Source organism: Opisthocomus hoazin, chromosome 1, assembly GCF_030867145.1.
Source record: "Opisthocomus hoazin isolate bOpiHoa1 chromosome 1, bOpiHoa1.hap1, whole genome shotgun sequence".
NCBI classification, from domain to species: domain Eukaryota; kingdom Metazoa; phylum Chordata; class Aves; order Opisthocomiformes; family Opisthocomidae; genus Opisthocomus; species Opisthocomus hoazin.
The window spans coordinates 147548526-147566992 of NC_134414.1; the positions used below are offsets into that span (position 1 = coordinate 147548526).

An 18467-nucleotide genomic window follows, 5' to 3' on the forward strand; every position below is an offset into this window, starting at 1 on the left:
TTCTCTGTTCTACCATAATTGGGACAATTTGCTTAACTAGAAACAGAGCTGGGATATCCTAGATTTAAAAAAAAAGAGGGGATTATGAACTGGGTCCTGTCATTTGTCCTGAATTAGCACTTTTATGTACAATTGGGAGAATCAGGTGCTTTCTGAGGTGCAGGGACTTAAAGCATCTATTTTTGCTGTCTAGGGAAAAAAACCCAAACAAATAAAACCCCAAGGAAGTGCAGGAGAAAGATTCCACAGTTCTTTTCTTGATTCTGTCACTGATTTGTTGCCTGCAGTCTCTCTGCCTCTGCTTCTCACCCATAAAATCCTTCATCTCATGGAAGAGCTGTAAATCCTTTAAGTAACTGGTCCTCACAGAGTTAAGACTCACATATCAAAGGTGCACAGAAACACGAAGTGTTTCTCCAAAGACTGAATTTTAAACACAAGTCTACTTATAAAATAACAGCAACCAAGGAGATAATATTTTTGGTGACCTTTCTGAAAGTCTCTTGGTTTTCTCGCACTATCCCTAGATGTCTTTCTCTAGCTGTTGACATATTTCACACAACTTTGCTAATCCTCTGAAAAGAAACTGTCTCTGAGCAGATAATCAGCAGAACAGTGCATAACCAACTGGCCCATCTATGAAGGTAGAGACGGACGGAAAGCATAGGAGTTTCTTTAATTTGAATGAGATAGAAAAAACTGTTCATTACTATGAAAGAGCCGAGGTAACCGTAAAAAAACATGAATCTTAAGAAAAATTATAATTTTGCTAGGTCTACTAGATTAATAGTGACATTTTTAAAGAATATTTCTTCCAACTACGTCACAATTTCTTTAAGACACTCAGATTTTTGTTCACTCTTTCTTCTGGGAGGGGAAAAAACCCGAGTAGGTGTTTCTATGAAGTCATATCTAATGCAACGTACAGACAGCCCAGAAGACACCATCAAATGTGGATAAAGTGTATAGGTATCAGTAAAGCAGAAAGATCAGAGAAAAGGTGACACAAATTGCTGTCCCACTACCTTGGTTATGAAAGGCCCACGACAGCACCGTTCTTCCCCAGCACAAAGTGAAACAGCCAAAGGACCACAGAAAGGTACACTATGTAAACAAGTGCTGGAGGGAGGGAGATGGGCACCTCTGTTAGTGCCCTGAATTATCTCACCGCAGAGAAATTCGTCTCCTATAGAGCAGCTGAAGACTTAGAAATTTCACCACTGCGGCAAGAACATCAGAAATCACTTTGTGAAGGTACTGTTTAGATTGGCAAGGTGGCTTTCCCCGTTGGAAAGCTTGTTGCAAAGAGGACTATTTTTACATTAGAAGGGTAGCTTTCCCTGTATAACCACATCTGTCGTTGGGGGTTCTGTTAGCAAAATTGTATTGTTCAGGGACCTCAAGGGAAGTTTGCAGATACCATACGTAATGAATTAACTTCACAATGCTAGAGTTTCTTTTCTGCACCTGATAAATACAGATCCGTACAAACAATATAAGCAACAGAGCGGAGTGTGACTATATCCAGACTAGCTTCCATCAAAATGATCGATAACCAGAAACAGCTTAGCAGTAGGAGCCAAGACCTCACTAAGAATAATTTACTTTAGCAAGAGAAAATGCAAGAACTGTCTTTCTCGGCTAATTTTGTCCAAATGCAGCCATGAAAAAGAGCTCAGGTCCTCGGGTCCAAATACAGATCGCAAGGACTGTCTTTGCTCCCTGGTTTATTCAGCTAACACGTTGTCTGGGCAGCTGGAATACCAACTGAATACGGTTGTCCCCAGGATTTCCCTGCTGCAGATTACAAGTTGAAGAAACACATCTTTGTATATTGTAGATTTCTATTTTCCTTGACTTGTGGCTCACTTAACAAGTTTGTCTCAACACTCCTGAAGGTTTACTGCCTGCCTCTACCATAAAAAAAACCTATCTCACAGCAGCACAGCTGGGAGAGAAACTGCCCAGACAGCAAACAGAACTTTTAACAAAGGGGCCCATACTAAAATAAGTGTTAAGAAATCATTAACTGATGGTCCCTTCAGCTCTAGGGTGTGAAGGTTGACAGACCCAGGAGGAAGGCAGCCTGGGGAAGCCTCCCCTCCCAGCCCTCTCTGCTCCTGCTGCACAACAGGATACTGCAGTCTACACAGTGCTATAGACCAGCTCATCAACACGCTCGTCATTAAAAATAACCATTTTCCATCATGAGCAAAGGAAGAGAGAGTTCTGCCATCATCTTGCAGAACTTTGCCTTCTGCATATTTCATCCAAACACCCATGTTGACAAGTCCAGCTTATCCAAACACAAGCTAGGAATAACATCTGTGGTCCAGTGTGGGCTTTCAGCCAAAGTGAGATGCAATGGTAACCAGCCATTTGAGGCTAGGAGGAATGGCTGCCAACCTGTGTTTCAGGGAGTACCATGACAAATGTGTAGCTGCTTAATGAATTACTGGAAAACAGCCTTATTTTCAAGCAAGACTCTAGCTATTAGTCTCCTCAATTTTTATTAACGAAATTACTCATTCCTTCTGCTCAGTGCTCAAGTGATTCAGTCCTCAGTAGTCCATTAGGTTTCTTCCTGGGCTTCTATGTCCCTGTGTCCAAACAGTCAAAACACTACTTAACTTGATATACATTTAATAAACCATATCATTTTCACTGTACCCCTCAGCATTAGGAATATGTACTGAATGTCTTATGGCAATGGGCTGTGAAAGCATTCCTGATTTCTGAGGTGTTTGTAAGAAAATTACTGGTATGGCCCAGAGCACCTTAAACCCCCAATACTGGCTTCTAAAATGCTCAACAAAGACTTGAAATGATGAAATTGTAATTGAGAGCAGCAGAGGCAGATGCTTAAAATAACATGGGAAGCAGTTATCTGAATGTGTGGTTTGTTTTCTTTCATATGAGTCTGAGGATGAAGATATTCCTGATGCCAGTAATAAAAATATTGCCTTTTTACAGTAGCTCAACAGACAGCAAAAATCAGGAATCGCAGTGGCTGCTTCTGCTGTAGCTACAGCTGCAAAATATTTTGCCCCTACTTTTCTTGTTCATCATATTCTGAAATGTTCTCCAGATGAGCAGAAGTTTCCAGTGCTTTGTTTTGCTCCTTCAGGAGAGCAGGCTTTTGTTTTGCCTGTTTTAGGTGTGAGAAAAGTCTCACTGGTTAGTTTTCATTTACATTGGCAGAAACAATGTGAAAGTCTCAGCTTCACTAACAAAGACTTCTTGCCTCAATCAAACAGAAAAGTGTAGCAAAATATCGTTTATTTAGACTTAAACTTTTCATGAGCATAATTCCCAACAGGAACCAATGCCTCTGCTTCGTACTGGTGGAAAAGTTAAATGAGAAAATTAAAAAAAAAAAACAAAAAAAAAAACAGTTAAAGCCTTGAAGCTTACTCCGTACTACGTAGCACTGCTCCAGCTTGGTTTGTTTTGTTTTAGCAATGGTTCTAGCATGCCTTAATGAATGCAGTTCCCAAGTATCTGTACACATTTTCTCTACCTATCTCAGGAAAAGCTGAATAAGGACGGGACCTGTAGGAGAGAAAATGTAACACCACTCCCCTTTTCAAAAGAAACCCAGTCCTCACACACAGGAGGAAAATCAGATGCAGCAGAACCCAGCAAGTGGACATACTCCCAGTTATTTTTAGAGTTGTCTTCAAAAAAACTGTATTCTAGGATTTCTGTTTGGAGGGCAAAATATGTTATTTATTGAAAATATCAACAAGAAAAAGAATATTTTTCTGTAAACTAGTTTTATATCTCCCTCTCCCACCTGTTCTGCCTAAAGAGCACATTTTGGGGATGCAACAAAAGCTTTCACACAGAGATAAAAATTTTATATAGTCTAGTGGACCATGCATGCACTAGCCATTTATTTTCCTTCCCACTTACTATAAAGAGGAAAACATGATAAAAACCAGACTTCTCACTGAGCAGCAGATCTAATGAAGCCTCATTTCTTCTGAATTTGTTCTCCATGTTTCATACTGCAGTAGCTGTTTTCTTTGCATGTGTCCCCCGTGAGTCCCCACAGCACCTGAAGCTTCTTCCAATGTCACCTACTGATGGTCTGTGCCCATCTGCGTGGGCCAGGGGCAGCCCTGCAGCCTGGCTTGTGGAGGCACGTGCCTGCTGACCGTCCAGAGCAGACACTGACTCTTCTACCCTGTGCCTCCTTAGGGGCATTCATAGGCTCTCTACCCTCTGCCCAACCTGGAAACATTTTAGAGCTTCACCTTGGACTGCAAACGGCAGCTAAAAGCAGCTCAGCCAGCTGACACACTCACTGCCTGCAGTGCCTCGCATCTGACATTCCTGTGCTCAGCTTTAATCGGACTAGCTTGGGAATGCCTGCTGTACTGCAGTCCCCACTCTGATTACAGCAAATGCAGCCTTGTAGCAGGCAACCAAAGGAGCCAAAAATGAAGTTAGAAAAGAAACTCCTCTGCACATCACCATATCAATTTTGAAAGCAGCGTTCACAACGGCAGACTGCATGTCAAGCAGGCTAGAGTCCTTAGAGTCGAATTAAATAGCACAGCAAACAAATGCCTTCTTTCATACAGTTTGATTTAAATTTGTAGCTTGACATGAAAGTTTGAGTAGTGTAATAGTTGTACATATAAAGCACATCACAGGTACTGTACAACCTCCTGGAGCTTTTCCTTCTGCGTTTCCTGACTCTTGGGGGTACACATACAAAGGCACTTACAACACTGAAGAGTTGAAGTCCAAATATCAGAGCTGTCAGTCAGCAAGTTTCCTTTCAGTAACTTTCTTTTTACTACTTTTTCTTCTTTTACATGTGTAACAACCCATGGCATGTCATTTGGTGGTATTACTGATAAATAACCCAACTGTGCCTATTTTTGGGTCTGTAGTGTCAGTTAATAGAGAGATGTGGGGGTACACTGCATTAGTATCAGAAATATGTTCTAAATACACAAAGGCAGTACTGTGCTTACTGTAAAACCACTGATGGTTGCAAAATAAAAACTCTCCTGTAAAGTAAACCGTGGAAGAAGTAAGTAATAGCCAGATGCAAACAAGAAAAATACATTCAGCTGAATTTTGAGAACAGCTGGGGTAGGAGAAAGAAGAAGGCAGGAGAGAGACTTTCTGAGTCAGGAAGGTACATTCAGCTTATAGGGGCTTTCTAAAAGGTGAAAAATTTCTGAAGCAGTAAGGAAATGCAGAGTGGGACAGATTTTTCAAAGGCAAGCTCGAGGAAGTCTCTGGAGAACATATCAAACAGCACCAGGGTTAGCGATGGAGGTAATTTTTTTTCCCAATGGGCTGCCAAAGTCACCGTTCTCAAATGTGACAGAGACAGGTGCCGTCCTGATGGATGTCAAAGATTTCAGATGTCTAAATGAGCAGGGTGTTTAATTAAAAAAACCCCACAAACAACAGGAACCTTTATTAAGTAATCAGAAATAATTATGGGAAATTTTAGTCTTTTAAATATATTGCTGTCCAACAAGGCTTTAACCATAACTTAGAAGTTCATGCCTGTTAGCTGAAGCTTTTTGATCTGAAAATTCAGCTACACAAAAGCTCTTTCTCTAGGTCTTTTGCAGTTCTCAGATCCAACTGGCTGAAAGCCACCATGGGACCAAAGTTTTAGAGCATTTTTATATGCCCTTGTTTTGTTAACCTTTCTTGAAAAAAATGAACTAAAATTCTGAATGGAAATAAAGTTTGTGTCCCTCTGTATTTAAAAGCAAGCAAAATAAACCAGGCTGCTACTTATATTTACCAGGCTGCACCTTAAATTTACATGTGAAATGGTGTATGTCATTGCTCCATCTTAGCTGATTTACCTACTCCTACTACAAGTATTTTCCTAGAAGCAATAAAGCCTTCTGGTGCAAATATTTCCTCCCAGAGCTGTGACATACCCGTGATACATATTGCCTGTCCAAAATAGACAAGTACTGAAAACAGTTTTTTATATCACTGAATATAAACCAAGATCTAGCAGTTATGTCTCAGATAATAGTTTTTCTCTAAAAAATAAAATCTTCTGGAACAGATATATTCAATAGGTCAGGAAGTCCTGGACAAATAGGTTTGGTAAATCACCAGCTAAGTCTTATAGGCCAAAACTCTAGTAAATATATCACAATAAGCATAGCACAAGGACACGATATGGTCAAGCTGTGACTGAATATCATACCAGTGGACGGGCTGTGGATCATGGACTTCAAAGTTTTCTCTATATAGGTTTAGCAGGTGTCTTCCTACATTTTTTGAAATTGTATTGCTCAGAAGAATAAGGAGATTTGTAACACGCTTATTAACAGAGAACCCCAAGGGAGTGTCTAAACTTCACCCTCTCCCCCCCAAAAAAAATTAAAAAAAAAAAAAAAAATCATTATTTCCATTGTTATTTGGCAGCTGTGGTAATTAGAAAATTTTATTCGGTTCCTATTAATGAGTTATTGTGGCAATATGTTATAGACTTAAAAACAAGCCAGCTGCTACCACTTGCCAAGATGTTTCTCAGGCCTTTTGACAGCTCTAAATGTATCTGGAATAAACTTCAATTTTTCAAACGATGAGACTGTGAGAACCAAGAGCGCTTTGCACAGCAAGAGCGCTGGGGGATTGCAGCTTTATAACCAAGTGGGACCCTGAAACCTAGTGTCGTCTTTCAAAGCCACACAATCAGCAGCACCTTTGATCTTGTTATTGGAAATACAAACAGAAACATAGCACACCCCCGAAAACAACAAGAACAGGTCATATTTGCTTTTACTGAAGCAAAGCAAACTGCCAAATACAGCTATTTCCACAGTGCTAGCAGCATCAGGCACACCACAGCTCAGCAGCAGCAGCTCCCCAACTCTGCTTTGCAGCTAGCAGTTTTGACACAAAGAGCACAACACAGCTCTGAGGTTTCTCTTCTATCTATGAGCTTTTAGCCATACAGCTGTAGATATAGTATGTAGGCATCACCTGGTGCAAGTGGCAATGTGAAGCTCAGAAGGTTGCCTGTAGTCATCTTCAGAGCCATTGGTACAGTGTTACCCTTGGCTTTCTGCTTGACCATAATGATACAAGCATAAGACATTTACAGCCTGGAGTCATCTGACCAATTTTAGATTTCTAAATGCTTTTCAGATGTGATTTATCCCAGGAGAGAGATCAGACAAGCTATATCCAGCACTTACTTTACTTCATCAACTCTAATAGGAGTCAGGGGTGCTTAGCACACAGACACCTGCGTTGTGGATGGGTTAGGGATCCAGCAGGTATCTCAAGTCATCTGATTTCTCTCTAGCTGCATGTCTCAAAAAAACAAAGTGCACAGGGAAAATTACATTAATATAACCCAAAGCAAGGCAATGCATTTGTGAAGGACCATGGGATCAATGTGAACAGGCTGGAAATCACAGCTTCAGAGCGCATAACTTAAAAGAGGATCACATTCTTCAGATGTTTCTGTTCCCTTGAAGGAGAAGCTATGTCTCCAATTACACCAAAAACTGCTTTAAGCGTCCAGCTGTTTTACACTCCTCGTTAAGATTCACCCAGCTACCGCACATTCCAAAGCACGGGAACAGAGACACATCTACTAAGATATATTTACGCTAATCTGACCCAAACCAGTGCTACTCATCCAGGATCAAATTCCATCCCAAAGTGAGCAGCCAAAGCGAATTAAACTTGCAACATCAAGTGCCGCCGGAGTCCTATTCTGAGAACCCAAGTATCATTTAAGAATCATGCTGCTTTTCTGCAGCAAGCACAAGTCTACTTCTTGAGATTTGTTCTCCCATTTCACAGGGAGAAGCTGCATGGCCTCCCAGGCTCTGCATCCCAAGAAGGACATTTCACAGATATGCTGCAAACACGGTTGTGTGAGCACTGTCTTAGGTTGCATGGACCAATTCTCAACAGCTACTTGTCAAGCAAGGCCAGATGGTTGAAGGCATTTAAGCACTGCAAGGCCTAAACAAGCGAGGAGCTAACATTGCCTTGCTCGCTCAGAGAGCCATCTCCTTCACAGCACTCTCACCCAAAGAGACCAAGCATGAGGTCCTGAATGACCGTCCAGAGGGAATCCCAACCTAGGACTGAATATTTTAGCTGCTGAAATAACTTGCTGAAGGTGCATCACTGCAGCTTCCACACCAAACTAGAGCTCCTGCCTCCTCTGCAGGATTCCCTGGGGGAATTGCTACAGGTAGGAGGGTGTACAGAAGGGACAGATAAGACATACCACTGAGAGACTTACAGATATCTTACTGTACTGCTGCTAGTATAGCCTCAGGATCACAAAGGTGGGACTCTAGCTCCTTGCAATACTAAACAGAAGGGGTATTTACAACCTTGAAAAAACCTAGTCTTCATTGCCTGAAACCCTACAGCAAGATTGCTTCCCATCTGCCTAATTAAATTGACCATTTGTCCCTATTAGAGGCAGCTGTGCTACTTACAGCAATTAAGGTGGCACAGGAGGGAAGTGACATTTTTGGTTTGGGAAGAGAGTGTTTGCAGCACTGACAGCATGGAAACATTCGTCACTATGATGAGGTGACATTCCTAAGTATGTAACGAAAAAAGGCATTCACCGAACGTGAGCGCTGTCAGAAGTTCGAATTCAAGAAATGTGCTTCCTTAAAGATAGTCTTCATTCTGATTGCAGAGATTTGCAACAAATAAAACAATTGTGTCTCTGACAATGGAAAGCATTCATAGCCACTGGCCGCAGTTTTACAGCATACACTTTTGCCTTTTGATATAGGACATCTGTGAGCTAGCAGCAGTAATAAATCTGAACGTTAGCACAGATAATTTCCCAAGTTTTAGGTCAAATGCTATCAAACTTAACTTATCACCACATTAAGATAAAACAAGCCCTTTTGTCATTAGCTATCTGATTCGTTGCCTGATTCCAGAACCTGGGACACAGTAAATAGGTTCCTTTTTTTTCCTGTAGCATAGTGTGTATGCTTTATGCCCACTGGTTATTGTTATTAACCATATAGAGGGAAATCACTGCTTGAGCCCTTGCTAGAAGAGGGGAATGTGATGATTTCAGCATGTTTCAAAGAGACATTCCTAAAATAACTAACTGTTCTGTAGTTTTATCACAGTATAAGGCCTGAGCTTAGTGGTTAGGTTCCCTGATCTGCAACCATACTGGTTTGGATCTTGTCAGACTTCAGGCTACGCAGTGACAGGCTTTTGTGCTGGATACATTGAGGGTAGTGGTATTTGTGTCTCATAGATGGCAGCCTTCCCTGTGAACAAACGTGAAAAACGGGCTGCAGCCTTGCAGAGATCTTTGCCACAGGAAACTCTGTCCTTTGTGCAGTGTCCGCAGGGACAGCCCTTTGTAGGTGTAAGACGTGGGGAAGAAAGAGTTGTGCCATATGGGGAGAGGGAAAATAGTCCCCATCGTAGAAAGGAGGGCTTGAGTGTGCTCCAGAATGGCTGGAAGAGCTTCAATGAATAAAATTTAGTGAAGCTGAACGTCATATCTCAGGTCTTGTGCTGGGGTAGCTGTAAGGAAGACACACACACAAAAAAATACCTTCTTTTAATGTTTCACAAAGTATGTTCTTATTTTAGAGTCTACATATCGTCACCAAGCTACCATTGATGATGAAGTGGTTTCCATGGAGATACTAGATACAGCTGGTCAGGTGCGTGGGTGCATGTACTGTTATCCAATACCTTGGCTCTGATAGACAGCCGGGAAGGGGAGTGCGGTGGTGGCAACAGTGCGGTGGGTGGCAGGTGTGCTCCGCTTCTGGGAACAGAGGTTTGCTTCTGAGCAGAGTGCCCCCTGCTCCACCACCATCAGCTTGCTGCCAGACCCAGCATGCTGGATCTAGACCCTTCTGCAGGGAACGCTGCCTAGCATTTCCAAACACTGGAAGAACTAACAAAGTCAGGGTTTACTCTGGGATCAAAATGGTTTTGTTCTCATTCCTTGATTCAGGGCCAACCCACCAAGATGTTATTACTATGCATAAAGTCACAGTCTATTTCTGCAGTCAAGTGGTGAGGCTCGACAGCCTCGATCACTGATTCCGCCAAAGTGAAGAGCAGTTTTGTCATAGCCAGATCCCCTTTCCTTTCAAAACATGGCAGATGCTCACGCTGCACAGTTCTATGCAGTTTGTTCAGCAGAGACCCTGTTCCAGTGGCCCGTGACCAGCCTGTCCACAGGCAGTCCGTGGTGCCGTGGTAGAGTAGATCTCCTATGCCACACAATAAAACGAGGTGATGTGTGTAAAGTACAAAGTCAAGTAGTTGTACATGGCTTTGCAGGCTTTGGAGGACTGACGTCTATCGGAAGGCCTGGTGTCTTTTTCATAAATCCCATTTCTAAGGCTGATGTCTGTCTTTTCAAAACAGGAGGACGCTATTCAGAAAGAGGGACATGTGCGATGGGGTGAAGGCTTCGTGCTCGTTTACGACATCACGGACAGAGGCAGCTTTGAGGAAGTGCTGCCACTTAAGAACTTGTTGGATGAAGTTAAAAAACCCAAAAATGTCACCCTGATCCTCGTGGGGAACAAAGCAGACTTGGATCACTCCAGGCAGGTCAGCACAGAGGAAGGTGAAAAGCTGGCCACAGAACTAGCATGTGCTTTTTATGAGTGCTCTGCTTGCACAGGAGAGGGCAACATTATGGAGGCTTTCTATGAGCTCTGTCGCGAGGTACGGCGTCGAAAGATGGTCCAGGGCAAGACTCGGAGGCGAAGCTCCACCACCCACGTCAAGCAGGCAATTAATAAGATGCTTACCAAAATCAGCAGCTAAAAAGAGCTGTACTAAGCCAGAGAAGCATTTTAGAGCATATTAGCTTGGATTAGGGATGAGGCAGGCAGAGCACATTTAATTAAAAATGGTCAAAGCATTGCAATTAAAAAAAAAAAAAAGACAAACCACATCACTTTTTCGAGTAACACAGGGTCAGACTTTTTTCCTGTTTTGAAATGTATTTAGCCACACTGCGTCTCCAAAGGACTAGATAATTGTGGGGATTGGCACTGACAGTGTCTCCTGCTTCAGTAAGGCTGGCTCCAATCCCCTGCAAGTCAGTAGTGCCTAAACATCATTTCCAGCCAGCCAGCTGCTCAGTAGCCATTGGAGAGTGAGATTCAGCCCTCAGTCCATCAACAACCATCATAACTGGTGTTCTCAAGGACTGAATACACGTAGAGGCTGCTGTGTTGTACCAGGAAGTTCATCTGACACCTTTCACCAGCTCTAAATCGGTGCATTGTGTGCTTTTACTCCAAACCGTCCTTCCTTCGTGTTATTTTTGTCAACTGTAGGAGTGCTGATGTTCTTAGCAAAGTATGCAAAAAATATAGGAAAGGTCTATTTCACGGAGTGTTTAGCCAGCAAGACACACGTTTCAACAGAGATGAAGTTCAGCCACTTTTCCAGATCCTCTGAAACTGCAGAATTCATCAAGAAATAATCAGCTAGTCCAGTGGCATTTCAGCATTTCTCCCTCAAAGTGCAGTACTCTACTTGGGGAAATGGGAGTGTACGTGTTGAGAAATCAAACTGAAAAAATAACCAGATTACTATTGATTTAGTTATGGGTAGTTTTTAGCTTTTTGTTTACATTTTTGTTTCGGTCTTACTGCAATTCAAGTAATTCTTATTCTATCTTATATGGAAGAAGAACTGAATCCATGGGAAGACAAGTATTAAAGTCTAAGCCCAAATGTAAAATCAGATGTGAATGGCCTCTACTATATCAGAAGGCCAAAATTTCCAGCTGTTTAAACTTCCAGATGTTGCTTGAAGCACTCTGTGGTTTAAACCAGCACAGGTTTTTTGTGACTCTATCTGGCATATTCAACTGAAGTGCATTTTATCAGATTTTGGTGCTTGGGATAAAAGGTGTCCATTTTTCGCTCCTCTCTCCTCCCTCATGCATCTCGTTGAAGCCAGCTGTGAAGTTTTGCGTTGTTACTTGGCTTGCTAAGAGATGCAAGAACCAAGACTGAAAGACTTTCATTCAGATTGTGCTCATCTTCCATCAGTTGTGTTGCATCCCTCTAGGCAGCGTGGTGTGCAGCTCAGGCTGCCATTGTGTAGAACCACAGCCAAAGACTGGGAACACAAATGGGAATATTAGCAGTACTCTCCTTTGAGGAATAGCCCCCTTGTAGCAACTACTTAAAACTTTATTCTCCACTGCTTCGTACTTTATGTGGTTATTTGCCTCTGTAAGGAAGTAACGCCAAAAAGCTATCAAACGCAAATTGCCACAGAGGTAGGAGAGTGAGGATATCTGGTTGGATAGCACTTTGTAGAGTTATAGGTAGCCATAGAAGAGCTGGAATTGGCTGGAGAATCAAGCCTGTATATCCCTGTGGACAGAGAAAAGTCCCAAGCCAGGACTTCTGAAAAAGACTCACTTAAAGATAGTTTAGCAAAGTAAATTTTTTGTAAACATTCTCTCACCCTCATCTTTTACCCAACCAGCATCAAAGACCATCAAATTCAGGTGTATGTTTTATTTGTACTGTTGCCAATTTTCTTTGTTTCCTCCATTCTAGATAGTGAAAATTCATTCCACTTCTGGAATCAATATCTATATTTTGGTCCTCATATTCAGGTATGTTGCCGTGTACCAGCTACATGCACTGCAATGGAAACTTTGCCATGTGCTGCTTGGGCAGGAGGTTCTCTCAACAGGTGACATCACTGTCTCCATGACACACCTGTGCCCAAACTATTGGTCGTATCACTCTTTTCTGTGAAAGAAAAGAGAGAAGTTTTGCCATTTTTGGTCATATTAGTAATGCAGAATCAATATGAGTGTAAAAGGAAGAGTTAGTGCCTATTCCCGCACCACTAGTTATTAGCTGAAGGTCTGAACTTGCAAACGTGTGTTACAGTGTTAGGAGCTAAAGTGAGCATTTCACGAAGACATTCTGGTATTTTCCAAATCAGTGCCGTTATATGAATCTGAAGCAAGCAAAATCCTTACCTGCAATCCCATGGCAACATAGCTGATGAGGAGAACCATTAGGTCGGTATTCTAAGCAATTGATTTATCCCTCTCTAAGACAACTTCAGCAGTTCTTTTCTCTGAAAACCTTCCTTGGGTTTCAGGGTAAAGCTGCATTTAAAATGCAGAAAGGTAATATATGAATTAAAAGACAAAATAAATTAATCATATTCGTATTAGGAGAGTTGAAAGGAAGGAGAGGCTAAGTTATGACTTTTAATACCTTCCAAAAGAATCCCAGCAAATTGTATCTTCTTTTATAATGTCTGTCTGGAGACATTATAAAATCCTGGTGAATGAAAATGTTCCACTGTGCAAACATGGCTTGTTACATAAAGAACCTCTAATAAAAATAGTAATGTTCCTTTGCGAAGACTGAATATGTAAACTGTCAAGCACGATAAACACTCGGTCAAAATGGAGGCTGCTGTTTTGTGACCTTTCCTCCCACATGAACACAAATTTCTTTACTTAATTGCTCATTAATTTTTTTTTCCTTGGTGTAATGGGCTACTTGCAAGCCAGTTATAATATAGTATATTATAATCTGTTGATACATATTACATAGTTTTAAATGCAGTCTGATTTACCGTTGCTCACAATGTTGCAACATATTATTGGCTATGCTATAAATATGTCATTTTTCTACAATGTGCAAATTGAGCCAAAAAGTGCCCAAGCATTGAAAAGGCTAAATGCAACATGAACCCACATTTGTTAGCCTTTCTGCAGCAGACATCAACAGTTTAAATTCTGTTTCTACTGCTGCTATTTAAATGTACGTATATGACACTAACATTAAACTCCTCTCCTCTGCCCGTTACCATTTCTGCAGAGAAAGGATGGGAAGGACAGTAAAGAAGAAGGGGGAGGAAAGGTGAAATGGTTACTTGTTACCTACAACAAGTTGATTGTCATTTATGAAGTTTTAAAATATTTATCTTCAATTGATGAAGAGTTAGTCATGCCCATGCTGCAAGACCTGGATCAGGAACCAAGACTTCCCTAGAACTTTGATAATCTTCATATCTGGGGGTTTGGTGCAGCCGCAGATGGAAGTGAGGATCAGCTGCTGGGTTTGCACCTGGATCCAGACAATTTGTCCCCAAACCTGGGGATAGTTGCATCTGGCAGCTTGCTACAAGGCTAGTTGATTTTTATATATATAATGATCTGTATGCATTTTTACATTAAAAATATGAAAGCTTGTGCTTGTAGATAATATATAAGAAAAAATAAAAACAAAAATAAAAATAAAAAAATAGTGCACTCTGTACTGAACTCCTCCACATTGATCTTTTGTTAGTTGTCTCTGAAGTGTTGTCTTCCAGCTTTTAAGGAGCCAGTTCCAGAAGTCCTGATTCAGTTTTTATTTAATCTTATCTAAGGAAAACAAACAGTGAATTTTGCCTGAATAAGCACTTCAGCATTTGGATCAGTTTATCTGAACTTATGTGGCTGCAATCGAGAGGTCGGGCAGCATCTACAGTGAAGAACAGAACCAAATGTCCTTGTTAGCTGTTTCAAGGCTAAGCAAGAAAGCTGCAGTGCCAGCGGTATTAAATGACCTTGGTGAAACCCATCGCCCAAATTCTGTCCTGCTAGCTAACATGGATCTTGATCCCAAGCTTCTCAGGTAAAATTTTGGGCTAAGAGGTCTGGGAGATTTATGTGACTGATTTGGACAGAGACAACTTTTCACCTGCTGACAGCTATGCCCGTTTTCCGAGGATAACCACAATGCACTGTTGTTCAGAAGGGAAGGTGCAGCATGTGTACCTTATGCCAGGTACATCACATCAATGGTGAACAGTCGCACGTAGTGTGGGTATCAAGCTGTAGCAGAGGAAGCTTCATTGCAGAAGAGGGGAACCAGCTGTAAACCACTCTCTTGTTTTCCTCCAAACCTGGGCCGTCCAAGTAGCCCAAAGCGCACTTGTAAACAGCTGAACTGCAGTGGAGGGGGGGATCTAAAAATTCCACCTCTGGCAGAGCACTGCATGAAAACTGGGTGCAGGATCTACGCTGTGAGGTGAAACCTCCCAAAAGTAGGTGAGGCATCTTTCCAGTCACTGTCTGCTGCTGTAGCACTGCGAAGCAGCCTGGAGTTACATCAAGCTGCACTGTAACTTGCTCCAGTCAAAATAATGTTTCCTGCAAAATATGGAGCTGTAGTCATAATGGCTACGTATCAACAGTGTTTGGGGTTCCTTTTATCTTTCTCTTTGATGGCTCAATCCGTTTGCGTATCTTGAGAAGAAAAGAAAAAAGATAGAGGCTTTAATTAAAAAAGGCTCCTTGGCATTTTGGTGTATCTGCCTTTATGCTCTTTGAAAATTTAAACGTATAATGAAAACAGTGTCATCTTAGAAACTCTGATGTTGTGTACTTTATTCCCATTACAGTTGCCAGGCACTAATTACTGCAGGTTTATGAAAATGTATGACAATAGAGAGCAGCGGCTTGTCGTCCTGTGCTTTGCAAGGTTACTAGGAAGCGATAATGATGGCTTGCGTGAGGCCCGTTCAGTCTGGTTTCTGTAAACACAGTCCCACGTCAGGAAAGCTATTACTGCAGCTCGCAGCAGAAAGAGACAGGCTGTGTTCCTGGGGCAGGGCTCCACTGACTCCAGCAGGGTTATGCATGGGACGGGTCAAGCCCCTGGTTCACGGCCTTGGTAGCCAAAGTGTGGGGAAAAGTCTCCAAGAGCCAACCTCTCTCCACTTGAAGGATCTCTCCTCCATTTTTGGTCTGAAGTACACTGGTAGGAAAATGGGAGGCAAGTTTACACTGCTGGCATCTAATAAATTGGAGAATATGATGGGAGTTTGGTCTTCTGCCTTTTTGGGCTGGTCTCTTTTACCTCTGCTAGGTTCCCCAAAAAGCAGCATTCAGCATTTTTCTTTTCCCACTGCTATTGTTTTAAAAGAAGGGATTTTTTAAATGGCAGGTGGCAATACACTGTGATATCCAGGGATGTTATGTGGGCAAAGAGACTGTATCACTTCTCAAAGTCCCTCTCACAGGAATGCGGTATTTACAAATGTCTCAGGATGTAAATTCTTAAAGCTGAACACAGCTGCTCTGAAGAGCTGCAAGTCAAATTTTGTTGAGAAAAGATCATCTAATAATTAAATTGCAGAGCCCTTTGTCAAGTACCATGGTCCTAAGCCAGACTGAAACATTCCGTATGACTAGGAGCAGCTACGTCCCACCATGAAATATTAACATGCAGAATAATAATTAAAAAATGAAAACATTTTATAGACAGACCTCAAATTATACCTCACAGACAAAAAACTACACATTTTTTTTCATTTTTAATTTTACTTATGTAGTATCAGGAATTTACAGAACCTCATTTCAAAATCTAGCAATTTCTAGTTACAAGAATATATCAATAAATTATAAATCAATGGTTTATTATGAAACTACTTTGTCAGTACACACAGTTTAACTCCATCATGCTTCCCCTAGCCTAGTCAAAGTTGTCATTGCTACAAGGAATAACAAGGAGACACAGAAGGAACTTCTGACAGGAAAAAATTCAAATAAAAGAAACAATAAATAACCCCAAAGGGACAGAACTTAAATAAAGGTGAAACTCCCATTTTCCTGAAAAGCAATTGCAAGATTTAATAGTTTAACAATGGTGCACAGGTGATCCAACCAAAATAAGTATTCAGAGAAAGTGGAATATTTGGGGGCTTAGACTTGGGTTTGTTTCTCTTTGCAAATCTAACTTAAAAGAAATAAAATTATTAATATGCAACAGATATTAGGGCTGGAATTTGTAATTAATGCCAAGTTTCTGTTATCCAGCTTTTAATAAAGTTTCTGGATTGTTCAGTATTTCAGGGTTAGCTTTTAAGTTACTGAAAACAAATATCTCTAAACAACTTTACTTGGTCTTATCCCAGCTGTACTATTCATGATTCATTTTCAACAGGACTAGCTGCAAATAGAGGAATATGACATTTTTCTCTGGAATTCAAAAGCATAATTTTCCCTGGAATCTTAACAACTGTAACATGATAAAAGAATATGTGAAGTAGCACCAGCGACCCATTGGTGCAAAAAGCACCCAGATTCTGTGCAAATCTTCAAAAATCAGTGCCACTACAACATTGCCCCCAAAACTTTCAAAGGAGTATGAGATCTCAGGATTGTCACATCCAAAAGCATGTACTTTTAAAACCTGACCTAAACAAGTCAAGTTTTCTGATGACAGTAAGAATTTCATGTCATGGAGAGGGTTCATTGCTGTAGGGAGACGTGATCTCTCCCATACACACAAATCTGGCATGCTGTATCAACATCTGCAAGCAGATTTCATTTCATTCTCTTGGGGTTCAGCTGCTCATCACTTCTGCAAGTGAGAACCAAATTTTGAAACAAGTCTGAAGTCCAAGAAAAATCAGTTGTCTACCTAGAAATCTCTCACAGCAGCCACTCCTCAACTCCAAAGAGCAGCAGTAGAAGAGTGAGCAAGGTCTCAAAACAATCCGAGAAAACACCAAAATCATCTCCCACAACCTCTTTTTTCTTTTCAATAAAGGAAATGGCATAGAAAAGGTAAATCAGTTGTCTGAAGTCATCGCAGTGGCTTGTGAAATGCCAGCAATAGAACTCGTCCTCTGAGTCACTGATTTCTGCTTTCAAAAATCCAGAAAATTCTTTTGAAGTCTGCAGTTCTATTCAGCTTCTGCAGAAAAGAAAAAGAAAAAAAGAGAAAAAGAAAACAAAAGAGAAAAAGAAAAACCTCGTTTTAAAAAAAATCCAAACAACTTTCTTTTTGTTCTTAGGCTTTCTCTGTGCAGAGCTTTCTCTAGTTCTGCAGTTCCACACAAAAGCTTCTGCTAGAACACTGAATATTGGCACTTGATATTTGAAAACCTTGTGTCTCCTAAGGACAGATAAAAATCTCAACTACATTCATGTAAACATTCAGCTCAATTCAGTACAAATCTGGGATAGAAGTTTATAACTATTCCAATCCAAATTATTTCACTTTTGCGCTCTGAAAGCAGGCTGTATTTTCCCTCTCTAGAATACAATTCAGTGCCAAAACAGTGAGTGTTATTAACCATGTTAAATATATATAGTCTTCTTACGTCAAAATATATTTCATGGAAATCCATAAACAAAAGAATGGTATGTCTGTGCGAACTGAAAAGAGCAAAAGAATGTTGGAAAAGTTCGATAAATATTAAATTTCTTTTAATAGACCCATGAGTTGTCTGTTGCTTCTTTCTTCTGTTTTTCAGTACTTGAAATAAGCACAAGAAATGCAAAAAAGCTTGCAACTTCATTTAAGCACTTTCTCTGAAGTACAGTAGTTCCCTGGGGTGGAGTTAAAACATTTAAGTTTATAACTCAACAGGGAACATACCATGAATGACACCAGAAATGGCAAAAAGTTATTTCGGAGAAGGAGAATGGTAGG

The 18467-nt window shown here is 41.0% G+C and overlaps 1 protein-coding gene across 2 annotated transcripts in view; it reads left to right on the forward strand.

The window, feature by feature from the left end:
- Positions 1-18195, forward strand: part of RERG (RAS like estrogen regulated growth inhibitor) — a 114393-nt gene extending 96198 nt beyond the window's left edge. For both annotated transcript variants that reach the window (XM_075440616.1, XM_075440626.1), the window contains exons 4-5: positions 9607-9680; positions 10399-18195. In XM_075440616.1, coding sequence (XP_075296731.1) covers positions 9607-9680; positions 10399-10806 — 482 coding nt within the window. In that variant the 3' untranslated portion in view covers positions 10807-18195. The remainder of the gene's footprint in view (positions 1-9606; positions 9681-10398) is intronic.
- The last annotated feature ends 272 nt before the right edge of the window (positions 18196-18467 follow it).